This window comes from Marmota monax, unplaced genomic scaffold, assembly GCF_021218885.2.
Source record: "Marmota monax isolate L192 unplaced genomic scaffold, Marmota_monax_Labrador192_F-V1.1 WCK01_AAM20220418_F8-fsc00008, whole genome shotgun sequence".
NCBI classification, from domain to species: Eukaryota; Metazoa; Chordata; class Mammalia; order Rodentia; family Sciuridae; genus Marmota; species Marmota monax.
The window spans coordinates 18,588,629-18,605,934 of NW_026694432.1; the positions used below are offsets into that span (position 1 = coordinate 18,588,629).

Genomic DNA, 17,306 nt, shown 5'->3' on the forward strand with positions numbered 1-17,306 from the left:
GCTGCGTGCTCGCGTACGTCGCCGGGGTTCGGCTGCGTCCGTCCCGCCGCCCGCCCGTTGCCACCGTCGCCGCGCTCTCGCTTCGCCGGCCGCCGCCTAAGGGGGGCCGGGGCCGGGGCCAGCCGCCACCGCCGTTGCCGGGATGCCGCGGGTATACATCGGCCGCCTGAGCTACCAGGCCCGGGAGCGCGATGTGGAGCGCTTCTTTAAGGGCTACGGGAAGATCCTGGAGGTGGATCTGAAGAACGGGTGAGGAGGGCGGAAGAGGGGCCGACTGCGGGGGCCGGGGCCCCGGTGGTGGCGGGGAGGCCGCGGGACCGGAGAGGGGCGCTTGCCTCGCTGGAGCCGCTGCCGGCCTGCTCCGGCTCCGCCATGGTCGCGGCGCCTCGGGGGCGCGGGTAGGCCCGCTCCCACTGCGCCTGCGCGGGCGGGGGTGGTGGAGGGATAATGGGAGCGCTGGCGAGGACCGGAGAGGGACCGGGAGAAGGAAGCCAGGTGGGGCTGGGGCTCCGGGCGCCCAGGAGGCCCAGCTTTTCCCTGCCCAGGCCCTGGGATTGGGACCTGGTTCGTCTCCGGGTAGATACCGGCCTTTCCCGCTCTGAGGACTGCTGGAAATAAACAAACAGGATTTCCTGCCCCTTTTTAACCTCTTTCCAGCCGAATGGACCAGGCGGTCACAACGCGTCTTTCCCGAGGACAGGATCTCTGGAGAGAGGCTCTTTTTAGACTTGCCATGTGCCACACTTTTTTTGGGCGGGAGATTGCAGTTTGAGTAGTCTAGTGACAGTTTCCAAAGTATCGTCTTGCCGCGCTGAAAGCCCTGACCGTTCCCTGTATGAGGGCAAATTAAAGCTTTAACTTGAAGACTCGTGCAAAGTTTCCATACTGTGGTTTCCCTTGTCCAACTTGCCAAAAATTTGTCTTGCTGTTGTAGAATTTGTTAAGACTAGTGGCCACCCTGGCTAGTGTATACGTCTACTAGTAATACAAGTGGAGACACACATCTCAAAATTGCCAATTTACTACCTCCCAGGATGGTCTGTACTTGTATTATTAACGAGCTTTGGCAAAACAGGGCCAGCAGGAGTACAAGTGTCAGGGGGAAACATGGGTTTGTTAGTCCTGTTCAGAAAGGAAAAACTGGGGACTAGAAAATGGTAGATTTGGAAGACATGGATGTAAAAATTCATAAAGGACTGGGGGACTGTATTGGACCACTCAACCTTGGCTTTAAAACAAAACTAAAAAGCCACTAGTACTTTGCAACAGGTCTACTATGACTACACTTTACTCCCCGATAATAACTGACACATGTGGAAGGAAAAATTGGTAGCTAACATAATCTCAAATTGTGTAGCTTTAAAAAGCCCCTTCAAAATGATTGCTAGGAAGAATCACCTTGCTGCGGGTTATTGCTTTAATATACAAGGCTTAGATTATTATTCATTTGGTACAATAGAATTTTCAGTTCTGAAAAAATATGCTCAAGTGGGGGGATTTGTTACTGAGATACATATATGTGAAAAAAAAAACTCCCAGTTTTTTTCAGAGCCCAGCTAAGTGGAGAGAATAACTTTTGTGGGGAAATCATGGTTTTTGAAGCCAGATAGGCCTGAGTCAAATATTGATTCTACCACTTACATATATATGGGCAAGTTAATGGTTTCACTGAACTTGTTTTCTCATTCATATGGAGAAGGAAGATCAGATATAATAAATGTGAAGCCTTTGACTTATAGTAGTAATTCTTTCTATAATGAAAGAGATTTGTCCATAATTATTAGGAGACATCATAGCTTGTTAGTGTTTTAATAACAAAGCATATTTGGACTAAGGTGATAGTGAGCTGGAAATGATGTTAATAGGGAAACTGATTCGTCTACCAAGTGTATTGATAACCCACCAAGATACCCAGTACTCTGCTAAATGAAATGAGGACAGTCAGAAGAGTTCTGGAGTAAATCAGGTATTGACATGTGCACTTTGAATTAAGGATGCTTGCTCTCCCTTTAAATTAAATTTAAGTAAAACTTGGAATAGTTTGCTTGAAAAGATTTTTTTGAAATGGGCTTTGAAGAATGAATTGACTTAGGGCTTAAAATGAAGAAAAATAAGTGTCTAGAAAAAGTATGTATTGTAATTGACGATAAGGAAGTACTCCAATAAAGAGCATTTGGTAGGGGCTGGGGATGTGGCTCAAGCGGTAGCGCGCTCGCCTGGCATATGTGCGGCCCGGGTTCAATCCTCAGCACCACATACAAACAATGATGTTGTGTCCGCGGAGAACTAACAAATAAATATTTTAAAAAAAGAGCATTTGGTAATAATCTACCTTGAATTGAACCTCGTGAAGGATCTAGAAATTTAACAATAAACCAGAAACAATTATTAAGATTTTTAACACAAAAAGTTCAAAATCATGTGTAGGAATTCAAAGAAGGAGGGATTGCACAACCCAGAAAGCTTCCAGGGCCCTAATTATCTGAGTCTTTTTTTTTTTTTTTTTTTTGAGGTAACTATTCCTGCTTACAATTACACTGCTAAACCATGATGACCATGAAATCCATTATAAGTTAATGTTGAGGGATGAGGTTGAGGTTCCATTCGAGGTGCTGGGTTCGATCCTCACCACCACATAAAAATAAAATAAAACTATTGTGTCCAACTGAAAAAAATTGAAAAGAGAATAATAATAAGTCCATGTTGAAATAAAGAATGGGAAGTGAGGGATGCTGTTGTGGCTCAGATGTAGAGCGCTTGACTAGCATGCATGAGGCACTTGGTTCGATCCTTAGCACCACATAAATATAAAAAATAAAAAGATATTGTGTCCACCCATAACTAAAAAATAAACATTTTTAAAAAAGAATGGGAAGTCATGTCAAGGATTCAAAGACAGGTGTGACGATCCCTAAATGGCAACCACTAGCATCATTCAGGAATCATTGCAGAGGAAAATGATTTCTGGGAAGAGAACCAATGATTAAAATGTAGTTGAAGCAAGAATAGCCTGAACTTGATGGTAGAAATGCAGGGGAGTCTAAAGAGAAACAGTAGGTACAAAATGAAAAGATGGCACAATTTAACTATATGTTATAAGCTTATAATCCTGAACCTGAGAAGGATCTTGGAACATGTCTGGATTGTGATTATTAGTAAATAAAATTCAAAACAGAATTTGGATGGATAGGGCTTTGAAGAATTGCAAATGGGTTTAAATTTGTGTTAGATATGTCAAAAGGGTTAGGCTAAAGGGTTGTACAAAATTTTTAGAATTAAATAAGATGTGAAATACATGTATGATAGAAAGTTGACCAAACTAGGAAGCATATGAGCTCCAAAGGAGATTTGGTGCCCAGGAAAGGATTCTGTATACTTCTGATATGGAGAGAGGGTATGCATGCAGTAGTTGTTGTTTGTCATTATATTGAAACCAGGCAACTCTGGTGCAACTTGCCTCTGTTTTAGAGAACTTCTAGACAGATGGTTCACTTGAGGACTACAAACAGGATCTTCCAGGGTTGCATAGACCATTCCAAATCCCGCTGAGATCTCCTACATTCCTACCTGCTGCGTTTATACGAGCAAGAGCCCCTGTCCGGAGGGACAGCCATAGGAAAGGCCCAGGGGAATCCTAGGAGTGGGTCATGGAAGCAACACTGTTAGCACCTGTTGATACCTTTATGCTTTATGCTTTTACTGATTATGATTATGTGTAGATTTGGTGGACTTTCTTTTTTATTAATAAATCACTTTCTTGTAAAATGTGGAAGACTTTTTAGTAGTTTCTCTTGCCACAGAATTTTGTGGTTTCAGATCTTTATAACTTAATTTTTCCATATTTTAATTAATTAGTATAGCTTTATTACATTTAAAAATATTTACCTGCTTAGCAGCTGAAAAAGTGAACTCACAAATTGGTGAGGTTTTCTTTTTCTCTTTTTTTAGTTTTTTTTTTTTTTGGGGGGGGGGTGCATACCGGGGATTGAACTCAGGGGCACTGAGACACATCCCCATCCCTTTTTTGTATTTTATTTAGAGATAGAGTCCCATTGAGTTCCTTAGTATCTGGCCATTGCTGAGGCTAACTTTGGACTCTCAATCCTGCTGCCTCAGCTTGCTGAGCCTCTGGGATTACAGGTGTGCACCACCATGCCTAGCTTTTTTAACTAATTAAAACTCAAGAGAAACTCAGCTGTAAATTTCAGCCTGTGTTTCATACTACAGTGAAGTGGTGCATAGCTAGAATTCTCAGTTCTTGTGGTGATCTGTTTGATTGGGTTTTTGATATCTGAGTATTGTTGGGAAATTTTATTTTCACCTTTAAAATTCCTTCAAATAAAATAAACCTTGACTTTTTATTTTTTTAATATGTAGAATCTTTCAGAGAGTCGGTCATTGTTCTGTTCTGTGTGTCCTTGATCACAGAACTGACATAGAGCCTATACTTCATTCTCCTGAACTTGTTCTTTTTTTTGTTTTTTCCTTTATAGAGAGAGTAAAGAAATAATGTTCCATGATATGAGTTTCTGGTTAGTTGAGCCAATGGCAAATAAATGCTTTATCATTTTTATGGTAATGAAGCAAATCAAACGCTAATCTTTTAGGGAGCCCATCACCTTTTCATTCATAGGCCGTGCTGCAAATCTCAGGAATAATGTTCAAGTACAACAAGCATTTTGAGTCTGTGTTAAGAAAAGTAAAGCATTTGACTATGCATAAATTTTATGAATATCTAGAAAACTTTAAACATAGTTTTGTTTAAAGGAATGTTTGAACAACTCTGTTTATACATAGTTAAAATTAAACCCATTCATTTGTATTTTAACATTTCAAAACAGCACATATTTACTTTTGATTATTAAAAATTTACATGTTTATTGTAACTAATTTTTTTTTAAGAGAGAGAATTTTTTAATATTTATTTTTTCAGTTTTCGGTGGACACAACATCTTTATTTCATTTTTATGTGGTGCTGAGGATCGAACCCAGCACCCCGTGCATGCCAGGCGAGCGCGTTACCGCTTAAGCCACATCCCCAGCCCTATTGTAACTTAAAAAAAAAGTAGTTGTAGATGGACAGAATGCCTTTATTTTATTCATTTTTTATGTGGTGCTGAGGATCGAATCCAGTGCTTTGTGCATGCTAGGCAAGTGCTCTACCACTGAGCTACAGCCCCAGCCCCTAACATTTTTTTTTTTAATATAGAGAACGACAAAAAAAAATCACCAAAAGTTGACCCTCTCTGTATTTTGGGTATTTGGTTTGTTTTCAACACATCTCACACATACACACTTCTTATGCCTGTCACCCTCAGCCTCTGCTCTTTTTTTTTTTTTTTTTTCCTTTCTTTTTTTTTTGGTACCAGGGATTGAAACCAGGAGCACTTAACTACTGGGCCATATCCCCACCCCTTTTAGAGATAGGGTCTCACTGAGTACTTCACTAAGTTGCTGAGGCTGGCTTTGAACTCACAGTCCTCCTGCCTCAGCCTCCCAAATTGGTGGGATTACAGACATGTGCCACTCTCCACTCTTTTTGTTGTTGTTGTTAATAATATGTTCTCCAACAACCCTTTTATTTTTGAGGTGCTGGGGATTGGTCCCAGGACCTCATACATGTTAAGCAAATGCTCTATGTTTGAGCTTCACACCCAGGCCCTAAAACCTGTTTCTTTCTTTCTTTTTTTTTTTTTAAGTTGTAGTTGGACATAGTATCTTTATTTATTTTTATGTGGTGCTTAGAATTGAACCCTGAGCCTTACAGGTGCGAGGCAGGCACTCTACCACTGAGCTATAGCCCCAGGCCTACAGCCTGTTTAATGGTTATGTAGAATTCCCATATGAATGCTACTTAACATATATAATTAAAAGCAGTGGTGCATGCCTGTTATCTCAAGCCCAGAAACTCTGGTGGCTAAGGCAGGAGGATTGCAAGTTAGAGACTAGCCTCAGCAGTTTAGTGAGCCCATGTCTCAAAATAAAATTAAAAAAAATTTAAAGGGTTAATAATATAGCTCATTGGTAGAGGGCCCCTGGGTTCATTCAATCCCCAGTATTAAAAGAGGAGGCAGGTGCATATTGGAAGACTTTTAGAGTATCTTTGGTTTTTCATTATTCTGTGCATATATAACACTGATAAGTGTTTTTTATGTAACTCTTTGTAACATTTGTGATTACTCAGGGCATATTCCTGAAAGGAGACTTTTGGAGTCAGCATATCTATGTTTTTATTATGTCTTTTGCTAGCCATTGCTTTCCATCACCCTCTAGACAAATGGTATTTCTATTTTCTTCTGCCATATTTAAGAACTCTATTTTTCTGAATTCTCCATTACCCTGTATTAAAATTTTTAAACACTTTTTTCAATTAGAATATTTTAAATTATATATGAGGATGTCATCTTGCAGCTTTTAAGACTTAGCCATTTAGCCTACCAAATATAACAAGGTTCAAGAAATTTTTTTTAAAAATTACTTTGATTTAAAAATGAATGTAGTTTTGTAGATACTTTAGTGTGAAAAGCATGAATTGGAAAAGAGGTATCATTAAGAATTCTTTCACCATGTGTGCAATTTTATATCCCCCTCCTTTTTTTTAATTAGTTTATCTTATGTATTTTTTCTATTACATTAACATTCCTTGTCAGCTGCCCAAAATCCATTGTATGACTGAATCATGATTTACTTAACCATTCCTCCTAGGTTGTCTCTTAATTCTTGCTGTTACAAATAATGATGATGGATATCACATGTATATGTCTTTGCATTCTTATTATGTATTAGGATACACTGCATGGAGTAAAATTCATGTGTTACAGCAGAAATGAGCATATTCAAGGCTCTCAGTTATATAACCAAATAAATTTCAGAAAAGCTGCTTCAGTTACATTTATGCCAGCAGTGTCTAAGCATGCACACATTATGGCTGCCTCACCAGCATTGAGCATAAGTATTATTTAACATTTTTGCTACTCTAGCCAGGTGTGGTATTGTGGGCCTCTAGTCCCAGCTGCTTTGGAGGACTGCTTGAGCCTAGGAGTTGGGGGCCATTCTGCCCAACATATAGAGACTCTGTCTCAAAAAAAAAAAAAAAGGAAGGGGGGGGGAAAAGCTTTGCTACTTTAACAGGTGAAAATGATCTTATGTGTTTTAATTAGGAACTTTTTCTTGAGTAATAAATAATGAGAAATAGGATTCTAGATTAAGAAGCATTCTATCATTGCTTTATTAGTAGTATGACTATTACAAAATGTGATCAAGTTAATAAACAAGTTTATTAGATGTTACTTTTTTGCCCTAAGACATGAGTGATTTAGAATTTCTTGTCATACTGAAAAGTCGGTACTAAAAAACATGACCATATACTGTGACCAAATATTCTCAGCATAAATTTCCCAGTCTCCAGACCCCTTCTCCTTGGACCTGGAAACCTGGTCAACTTGGGGTATGAATAAACATCATTTGTAATTATTTGGTCAAATCATTTTAAACCCCCCATTTCTCAGTTTAATAGCTTGTTCCTCCCTTCCTCATCAAGATACTGTATGAATAAAGGGGCCATGTGAAGTATTTATTCCTTCTTAAAAGATAGGAACAAAACTGGATGATAATGTATGGTTTAGGCTCCCGGTATTTTGGATGCTTCCAGGTAACCCAGTTGTACTTTGAGCTCTTCAGAAGAAAGATGTTCCCAAATCTGAGAGAATACTATTGGGGGTGGTATCTATAAATTTGTAAACTAACACTGAAATTTTAACAAAATTGTAGAAAATATTTACAGTGCAATTATACTATTTTTCAACTGACTTTATCAAAGCACTTTACAAACAAGTGTTGTCCCTAGTTGGCGCTAATAGGGAAACAGGCATAGAGTTATTAAGTGATTGGCCCAGGGTTACATAATGAACTGTTGACAGTTCTGAGAACTGAAGATCATTTTTATTCACATCCCTGAGTATAGCATGGGCAGCTGCAGTCAGAGCCTTGCTAATGCTGTTTCCCTCTAAATGGTTCAGTCCTGTCCTTTTGGGACTTGCCTCCAAGAATGAGAGTATAGTTCAGGTTTCCTAGCCTGTTCAGCCTATAGTCTTTCTGTAGAGGCTTCCAGCTAGCTGATAAGTTATTGCCACAAGTGAGATTGGTGGCACTTTTTATAATATTGGCCCTGGATGGAGACTGCTAGTGATCCTTCTCTTGGCTTCTTTTTGAAGAACCATAAGGTGGCATCAGCTTTGTCAGTGCTGACTGGGGTAGGATATATACCAGCAAATGTTCCCTGTGTCCTCATCCTAGGGCTTCTGGCCTTAGAGTATCTCGAAAGTGAGCAGTCAGTGTTCTGAATTTTCATATTTTGAGGAAATGCCCTGCATGACTTTCCTCTGTGCTTAGATGAAAGTCTCCCAGGTCAGAAGTCTCCAAACTGCAGGTGATAATACCTGAGGAAGCACCTTAAAGACTTTTTATTCCTTCACCAGAGGACCCCCCCACACACAGACAATGTCTTTAGGCCTGTATGCTAGAAAGGAGACGGACTGTCACAAGCAACTCCAAGACTAGAGAGAGGAGGAAGACAGAAGGTGGGAACTTTGAAGTCAGCTTTGAGGAATAAAGAGGGGCAACAGGAGGCCCGGGTCAGATAGTCAGGACTTGAGAATAGGTTTCATGTGGGTGAAATGAGACTCAACCCATTAATGTTAATAAAAGAATTTGAGAAGTTCATTAAAATGGTGAAATGGCCAATTTCAAGGAAATGACATCCCCAAGAAATAGCATGGGACTGGCATCTCTAACCAAAACTAAGAATGAAAAAGAAGAAACAGACTGCAGTCCAGGGACAGTTAAGAGGGACGTGTGAACATCCAAGATGGTCCCAGAGGCATAACCTTATGAGACTTTAACACCTGGCAACCTGCTCTTTGTGTTGTTTTAGAGGTAAGTGTGAACTGCCTTCATTTGTAGCTGTGGTTTGGAATTGGGTAGTGGTATGGCTGAGCACAAGCCTTTATTTCAGTTAGTAGTAACAATTTTGTTGATTCTATTTTATATCCCAAGGGTTATATTGTAGATTGGTAATGGGATTTTCATTTCTTCAGTTCTTTGTTTGGTGCTAGAAACTGAACCCAGGGGTGCTTTTATCATTGAGCCCCAACTTTTTTTTTGGGGGGGGGAGACAGGGTCTTGTTATTAAATAGCTGAGGCTGGCCTAAAACTTTTGACTGTCCTCTAGCCTCAGCCTCCCAAGAAGCTGGGATTATAGGCCTACAACAACACACCCAGCTCTTTGAGTTCTTTAAACTTATTTTTAATTTGTCTTCATGAACTTTGGTGTGGTATTAGAGAATAGTTGAGCCCCTTTTTTTGTGAGAACTTTTAATTTCACTTATCCTTCATGTTGGTAAGTGTCAGAAAATTAAAATGGACACAGATGTGATTGTGTGCCCCTCTTTAAAGAAAGCAGCCATGTTGACTTTGAAAACATCAAAACAATATATTCAGTTGTGACCTGGAGGGGGTGGGGTTATGATTATGATCTACAAACTATTCACAAGTGTGTTGCTTTCTGGGTAGTTCCATTTTGTAGGATAGAAATACGGTGACTGCCTAGTAAAAGTGAAATAGCCAGCAAACTTAGTTTTATTTTGCTTTTTTTTTATGGTAGTGGGGATGAAACCAGGGTTAGGCAAGTGCTTTCACACTGAGCCATCCCCCAACTCTCCTAACTCATTTTTTAAACAGTTTTGGGTAATTTAAATAATTTGGCAGATAGGCTCTTAGAATGGTTGCAAAATAATACTCAATCCAAATTTATATACATTCCCCTCCACCTCCTATTCTGGAGCAATTTTTATTATTTACTTTTTAGGACACTGAATGTTTCTGTTTCCGTATCCCAAAATGTGATTATTCCTTTAGAGATAGGCCGGTATCTGCAATGTGAACTCAGCAGCATGGACTTGAGTTTGATTGTTTTTTCATCATTAGGGGGTTTTTCAACAAATAATTTACTCCATGAGAAAGGAAGGAAAGTAAGTTTAATTTTCCAGCTAATATATTTGTGTTCTCATTGCTAGGATACAGGTTTCTTAATGATGGTACATTTCTCTATTTCCCTGGATTGGTGTTAAAATTGTGGTAGTTAAATTATAGGTTTGGTTCCACTAGTAGTTTATTAGAGAATAAACATTCACAACTCATTAATAATCACATATATCAGATATGGAAATGGTGTTTCCTTGGCATTTAAAAGTTCTCATAAGCTGTGGTTAGACATGTAGGTATTTGTCTTACAGGCCACTGCATATAACTTGATGAAATGGATTTTCTGTGCTGGCTGCCAGAGCTCATGTTTCTCAAACTCTGGTCTTCTGGGCCACATCTTTCTACTGGTATATAGGGGGATAGCAGAGCATGATGAGAGTATAGGTTTTAGGTTAGGATCTGGATTTGAAGACTCCTGGGGTGTCTGAAGTAGCCTTGGCAAGTTACGAAACTGCTTCAAGTCAGTTTCTTCTGTGAGATTACAGTAAATATCAGCGTTGTGAAAATTGAATGATATAATGTGTGTAAAGCATTTAGTGGTGATACATTGTAAAATGTTAAAAAATAGGAGTTGTTATTACAAAGGAGTTCCAAGAAGGAAAGAGTCCAACTGGGCTGGAGTAGTCATGTTAGTAGTAGTTGGGATTAGTCAAAATTAAATCAGATCTTAGATGTGTATCATCTGGTTGCTGCTGTAATCTTCATAGTTGGAAGTTTGTAAGCCTTCTAGTATTCTTTGATTTCTGACCCATTTTTTTCTCCCATCATTCATATTTAACTATTTTGGTCCCAGTCACCATTTATTGCAAAACTAAATGCATCTTAAAATATATAATATTGTTGATCTCCACTCATATTCACCACAACTAAGTCCAACCCTTATCCCCTCTACACTGGTCTAATTTTTGCTGAGCCTTAGAACCGAAGCCAGACTCCAGGGGTTGATGTGGGACCTCCAGGATGGGGATTGCACAGAATAATCTTATTTTTCCTCTATTCTTCTAGTCTATTATGTTCTGAACCCACACATGTTTTCGGAAGGACCAGATGGCTGACACTGGCTAATGGGAACCAAAAGACAAGAGTGAAAGTAACCTGGTTGTCACATATCCCCAGCTTAGAGGTGCTTTATCCTGCCCCCAGTTTTTGTTTTGTTTTGTTTTTGTTTTTTGTTTTTCCTCTGGAGACTTCACCCCACTTAGAAGACTGTACTTCAACCTGGCTTATCTGAAGTTAGGTCATCATTAATCAAATAGCAGCATTTGTTAAACGAAAAAGGTTGTACTTAGGACTGGGAGAAAAGGAGAGGCTGATTGCCTTTAAAGGGTCCTGAGACCTTGTGGTTTTAGAGCTGGGGTATTAGTCATCAGTCTGGGTTCAAATTCAGTCCTGCCACCTATGAGCTTCTTGACAATAAGCAAGTTGCTCAGCCTTTCTAAGCCTCAGTTTTCTCATTGTAAAATGGAAAAAATAATAATACATTCTTCACATAAGTTATGAAATAGGAATGAAATAAATTACTTACTGTGTGCCACTCTGTTAAATACTCGAAAGATACTATTCTTTTTTATTGAAGAGCTCATAATCAAATGAGAAGATAAGCACAGAGGAAAAAAGAACAAGGCTTGAAAAGCCACAAAATATTGCCATGTAAAATATGAAGGTGAAGTGCTAGAGTAATTATGCAAGTTTCTGAGGCTTGGTGAAAGACAATTCTCAAGCATAAGGAAGATTTGAAATGATTCACTTTGTGTAGTGAAGGTGTTTCAAGTTTAGAAAATGACATAAACAGAGATACTTAGGAGTCGTTATAGACCTCTAAGCAAAAGAATGCTTTAGCAATTAGTTTTTCCTACTACAATAAAGAGACAAATTGATAAGTAAAAGTAGCTATAGCCTGGATTTATGTAAATTGTTCAAACAGGTGGAGACAGTTCTGAAGGCCCAGTAAGATGAGAAAACTATAGAACTTGGCAATAAATCCAGTGGGGACCAGGGAGGAGTAGTCAAAAGTTATTGCAATATTGTTGGGAGTGAACTAGATGATCAGGGGATCTGGAAGAGAGGAATCATGAGGTAGGTTTTCTTCTTTGAAGGTGGGGAAAGATCAAGTGCAGACTGAGCTGTGGCCAACCGTTTGCAGACCAGGAATCCACACTAGCTCTAATCAGAGAGCTCTTGGTGTGCGGGAACTGCCAGTTTGCCGACGTGAAAAGAGCCCCAGACTGGGTAATGGTGAGCCCTGAAGTCGCACCCCAGCTCTGCCACTCAGTGAGCACGGGTAAGTCATCCACCTTCTCCGGGTGGCCTTGATGGCCCTCCCTCCTCTGAGACTAAAGAAAGGGAGGCCAGAAAGTCCAGAGCAGCCTCCTTCCTGTCTCAGGATAGGAAAGGATCTCAGGAACCTATTCATGTGGTAGCAGCTTCCAGTTGTGGGTTAACACCCCTCTGTTACCAGGCAAGTCAGATTGCAACCATGATCATTGCTCCCAAGATGTATATGTGACACTGGTTAATTGTACTTTGAGGGCTTCACCGCTGGTTCCCTGGAATGTTGCAGACCTCTGGAATTGGGGGACAGTCACACTATTCTTACAAGCTTTTCTCTGAGTTGGCCTCACCTGAGCACTAGTTGGTTGCAGAACTGCCTTTGTTCTACAGGTTTCCAAGCACTTTATGCAGTGAGAATTACTGTTTTTATTACTGTCCTGCCAATATGTCCTAACTTTTTTCACCTCATGAGACCAAGTTGGCTGAATCATAGGACCAACACTGAGTGCTTTGAAAGAAAGCTGTTCAATTCCTGTTCACTGAATGCCATTTCTTTCAGGGTAGATTAAGGGCTCTGCCCTTACAATACAGTGCTACTGGCTCTAGATTGAGGGTTCAAGCCACCCCGTGGGTTAACTTCAACAGATGAAAATTTTTCCTTGGCTACAGCAACATCCCTAATCCTGACCAGCCATGGAGAGGTTCGGTTCTTACAAGGAAATGAGTGAATGTGGGAATGGCTCACCACATTGGGAAAACAAAACTCACATCCTGCTGATGGTTGGCTGAGGACTGTCATGTCCACATACAAAGAAAAGCATGTGGCACAGTTTTAGGACAAAGGTGAGCGGAGATCCACCGTGGAAAGGGGCACATTTTCCTTATAGAAAGAACATCCAAGGCATGCCCCTCGGTAAGCAGTGTTGGTGGGTGACCATGGTCACGCATGGAGGCTTGCTTTCCCCGCTCCTCATGTCCACTGCCCTGCAGGTTTTGGTATCAAGCACCCCCTCAGTCACACCCTGCCCAATCAGCCATTGATGACCCATCTCCAGAGCAAACCCCATTCATCATTTCTCAGATGAGACTGTTCTCTAGGCTCCCTGTTTAGTGAAGATGGTTAGAAGCTAAGCCGTTCTGGAGAGGGTGAGGTAAACTCCACATCCTCTTAAGTAGAACATATAGAGAAAAGGACAGGCCTGGTGGTGTTCGAGACCACTGGGATCAGGTATTAGGATAAGAGAAGGCCTGTTGGGCAATGATTCAGGGTAGAGTGACATTCACATTTCTAAAATGGAAGGCTTGGAGTTCCTTAGTTTGAAAATGTCGTTCCAGTTGTGCCTTCAGAGATCTGACTGATGACCTGACATCAGCTGTGGCATGAAGGGGAGTAGAGCGTTGGGCAGGGATAAGAATGGACTTGAGTTTAGAACAGCCCACATAAGGCATTGTGGCTTTGCTTTGTGGTATCAGGTACCTGTCTAGACTTGGTGAGAGTCACAAGAGAAAGTAACTCTTCCCTTCATTCTTTTGACTAAATTTGGCAGGATAGAACATATCCAGAGGGAAAGTTTGGGTGGTCAATGGAAAATGTTGAAGAAAGGAGGTTTTGTTGTTGTTTGGTTTTTGTTTCATTTAATTGAAGAGTATTGTGCATTTAGTGGTAAGGCCCTGCTTTCTGTTCTTTCACATACGAGGGAGAATGATCGGAAGGCGTGGCATCTGAGTAAGGTGAGGCATATTACGGGGCTGTTTGTGCTTATGTCAGTTCCTTCTGTGTAAGAGTTTTTTATTTTTGTCTAAGATTCATTCACCATTTCTTCATATCCTCTTCATTCTCCTGCTAGAATTATTGAAAGCTGTTCATTTTTAATAGAGCAGAAGAGGAAGGATGTCTGCAGTTAAACTTACCTGTCAGGTTATTTTGTAAGGCATGTCCATAAGTCCCACCAGAGATTGGCATATGTGCAATACAGACACATGCATACATATAATAAAGTATGTGTAATCCACATACGCATTTTATATCCCTCCCTGCTTAGACAAAAGATTCAAAAAGAGTACTTTTTGAGAGAAGAGGTTAGTTTCATGTTATTTGCTACAAAGCACAAAGGGAGTAGTATTTAGGTTTTTTGTTTAAGATTCTCTGAGGTTAGTTATTAGGATAAGCATTGTTTTTTGAAGGCACTAAAATTTAAATCAAAGACAGTTAAAATGTTTAAACTTGACCCATAATTTTAAAATATTTTTTAGATGATGACTAGATTTATCCTGACTATCTGTTGCTTTTGTGTACCTCTGGTGCTACCATCTTGGTCCAGTCCAGTCAAATTTTATAGCTTAAATTGTCTATTCTTAGTCCAAAGGAGTGTGCATTTTAACATTCCATCTATCATATTGTTAGGACAGTCCTTAGAAATATATAGTACAGCACTTTCATTTCACAAATAAACTAAGACCCAAAGAAGTGAAATGATTAAATATATGTTCAGAGTTGATTTCTAAAAGAACCAGGAGTAAAGCATAGACCAGTGCTTGCTTTTCTAGTCTTAATGGTGATGAGTGTAAGCTCTGGTATCAGACCACAGACTCTGAATTTGAAGGCCAGCTCTGCTGGGATTTTTATGCAAGTTATTTAACTTTGTGCTTTAGTTTCCTCATCTGTGAAACAGGGATAATAGTACCTGGCTCTTGGGTGCTATTGATAATAAATAAGGTAACATTTTCTAGTGTAAGAGATTATTTAATAAGTGATAGGTAACATTTTATTGTTACTATGTAGTCTTCCTGCTTTATTTGGGGGACCCGCTCATTGTACATTCAAGAAAAGCAGATCTAAATAAACAGTAATGTAGTAGACACAACCACACACTGATCTGGTGTTTGCTTTATTCTCAGGAGTCCCTCTTGGGTCTCATTTGTTGTGTGGGAGGATTTTTGTTTTACTCTTCTAAAGCCGTCCAACATGGCCAGTGGGCAGAGAGAGGTGGCAGTCAAGTACCTGATTTGATCCTTGGACTGGACTTTGACATTAAAATTTTTCATACATTTTGTGGCTTTTCACAGATTTTTCTGTGAAATAAGTTGGATCTTAAGTTAGCTATTTTAATAAGTGACTGGGATACTCACCAAAATATGGCTACTAAGTGACCCACTTATTGGGACTTTTTAGAAAAATATATCACAGAAAGGTTGTAGGGGCTATTTTCCTCTAACATCACAAATTGTTCCTACAACTCAGGAAAGTTTTAAATAACTGTGCCTCCACTGAATAGATTATCCTTACTTTCCCTGAAAGGTTGGAGTGAGTTCTGCCTGAAGCCTTGGAGCAGGATGGTCTTCAAGTCTGGGAATGTACATTCTTGTGTGGGTCTGACGGAAGGATCACTTGACTCCGCAATAGCTGGGTTTGCAGCTTGGGTTGCCCTGCAGAGATTAGGGTCTTGCATTCCAGGACCCCTGAATAGTTATAAACTTAACTCCTTGGAATAAAACAATTTAGATTTTTCTGTGATGTATTTGTTTAATCCTCAGGAGTCAGCGCTCTTCTGATCTCGGGCCAGATCTGTTCTGGTCATTGAGTGGTACCCAGTGTCTTAAGGGAAGGAAGACCATTTCATCGTGCCTGTGAGGAATGTTCTCTCATCCCTTGCTTACATAGAGTCAGGCTCCCACGTGGCATTGAACAGTGGATACTGGAGGCAGAGCAGACGCCAGACCCCAAGACTGGTCTTGGGAGGGCTTTTTAGGGAGGGGGGCATTTTATGATCTAATTAGATTATAAATATCTTTTGATAAACCAGCATAGTTAAATTTGGTTTTTAATTGCTTTTAAAATTTTTTATCTTTGAAAATAATAGGGTAGCTTTCCTGTTGATTCATTTTACCTAGGAAAGGAGAAAGCAACCGTAACATATTATCTATTATGGATTTTTAGTGACTAAAGCACTTTTGAGCACAGGAAGTCAGTGATTTGGAGAGGGTTTACTTGTCTTGTCAAACACAACAGCATGTTCAAATTATTCTTACTAAGCTGCTCAGCAATTCCAGCCTATGGAAGCGTGCAACGATGTTTAAAGATTTTACATCCTGTAAATTGGGCCAGGTGTCTTCTGGATTGTCTTTATGCAGAACACTAGAACACTTATTAGATAAATGGGTGTGTCTGATTTGATTTTTAATGGAGTTGAGATTGACTCCTAAAGTTTCTACTCAGATATTTCAACATAAAGAACCCCCCAAAGCTGTGACCTATGCCTTGTAACCTAGCAGTATCACCATGAGAGACTCTTATATGAAATAGAAAATAACTCTTTAGTAAAAGATTTCAGCAATCTGAGTTCTCTCGGTTAATATGTTACCAATACAACATTACATGTGGGAGAAACTGGAAACTGGAATTATTTTTTCTCGGTAGCAGGCTGGGTAACTCTCTGGCAAGTCTTGTAGCCTGTTTCTAGTATCAGCATGTTTATATGCAGAGGAACACTAGTCAGTGTCTGCCTGCGAACCTAGTCTTGTAACTTTCCTTTGCGATTAGGTAGGATCAGTAAGATTGTTTTTTGGTTTTTAAATAATAGGCAGCAGTCACAAAGCAAGACTTTGGAGCTGTGTTAGGCCAAACTAAATGTTTAGTGTGTGTTTAACTTTGCTTTAAGTATCTTGCAAATTTTGTGCTTTAATTTACAAATTGTACTCTGTAGTAGGCATTAATAGGTTTTGGGGGGGGCTTGTTTTCTTTTGGATATGTGCTAAACCACCATATCTCTTTGCTGGGAAATTCCTAGCTATACAATGTAAAGAAGTTTTCATGGTTGTATATAGATTTCAGAGAACTTCAGTCTGTCTAAAATTTCTAAAATGAATTTGGAGTCTCACAGGAAGTAAATAGCTCCAGATTTTTTTTTCCCCCCACAAATAATTTGTAAAACAGTTAATTCGTAGGACTCTTGATTGTGACTTACTTGTTTGGATAGAGGAACAGGATTTTTTTT

General features: G+C 39.8%; 1 protein-coding gene across 1 annotated transcript in view; it reads left to right on the forward strand.

Annotated features, from left to right (window-relative positions):
• The window catches only part of Srsf4 (serine and arginine rich splicing factor 4), a 27,462-nt gene continuing 10,156 nt past the window's right edge, over nucleotides 1-17,306 (forward strand). Inside the window, exon 1 of the mRNA XM_046418749.2 lies at nucleotides 1-249. Within this exon, the coding sequence (XP_046274705.1) occupies nucleotides 143-249 (107 nt within the window). The 5' untranslated portion in view covers nucleotides 1-142. The remainder of the gene's footprint in view (nucleotides 250-17,306) is intronic.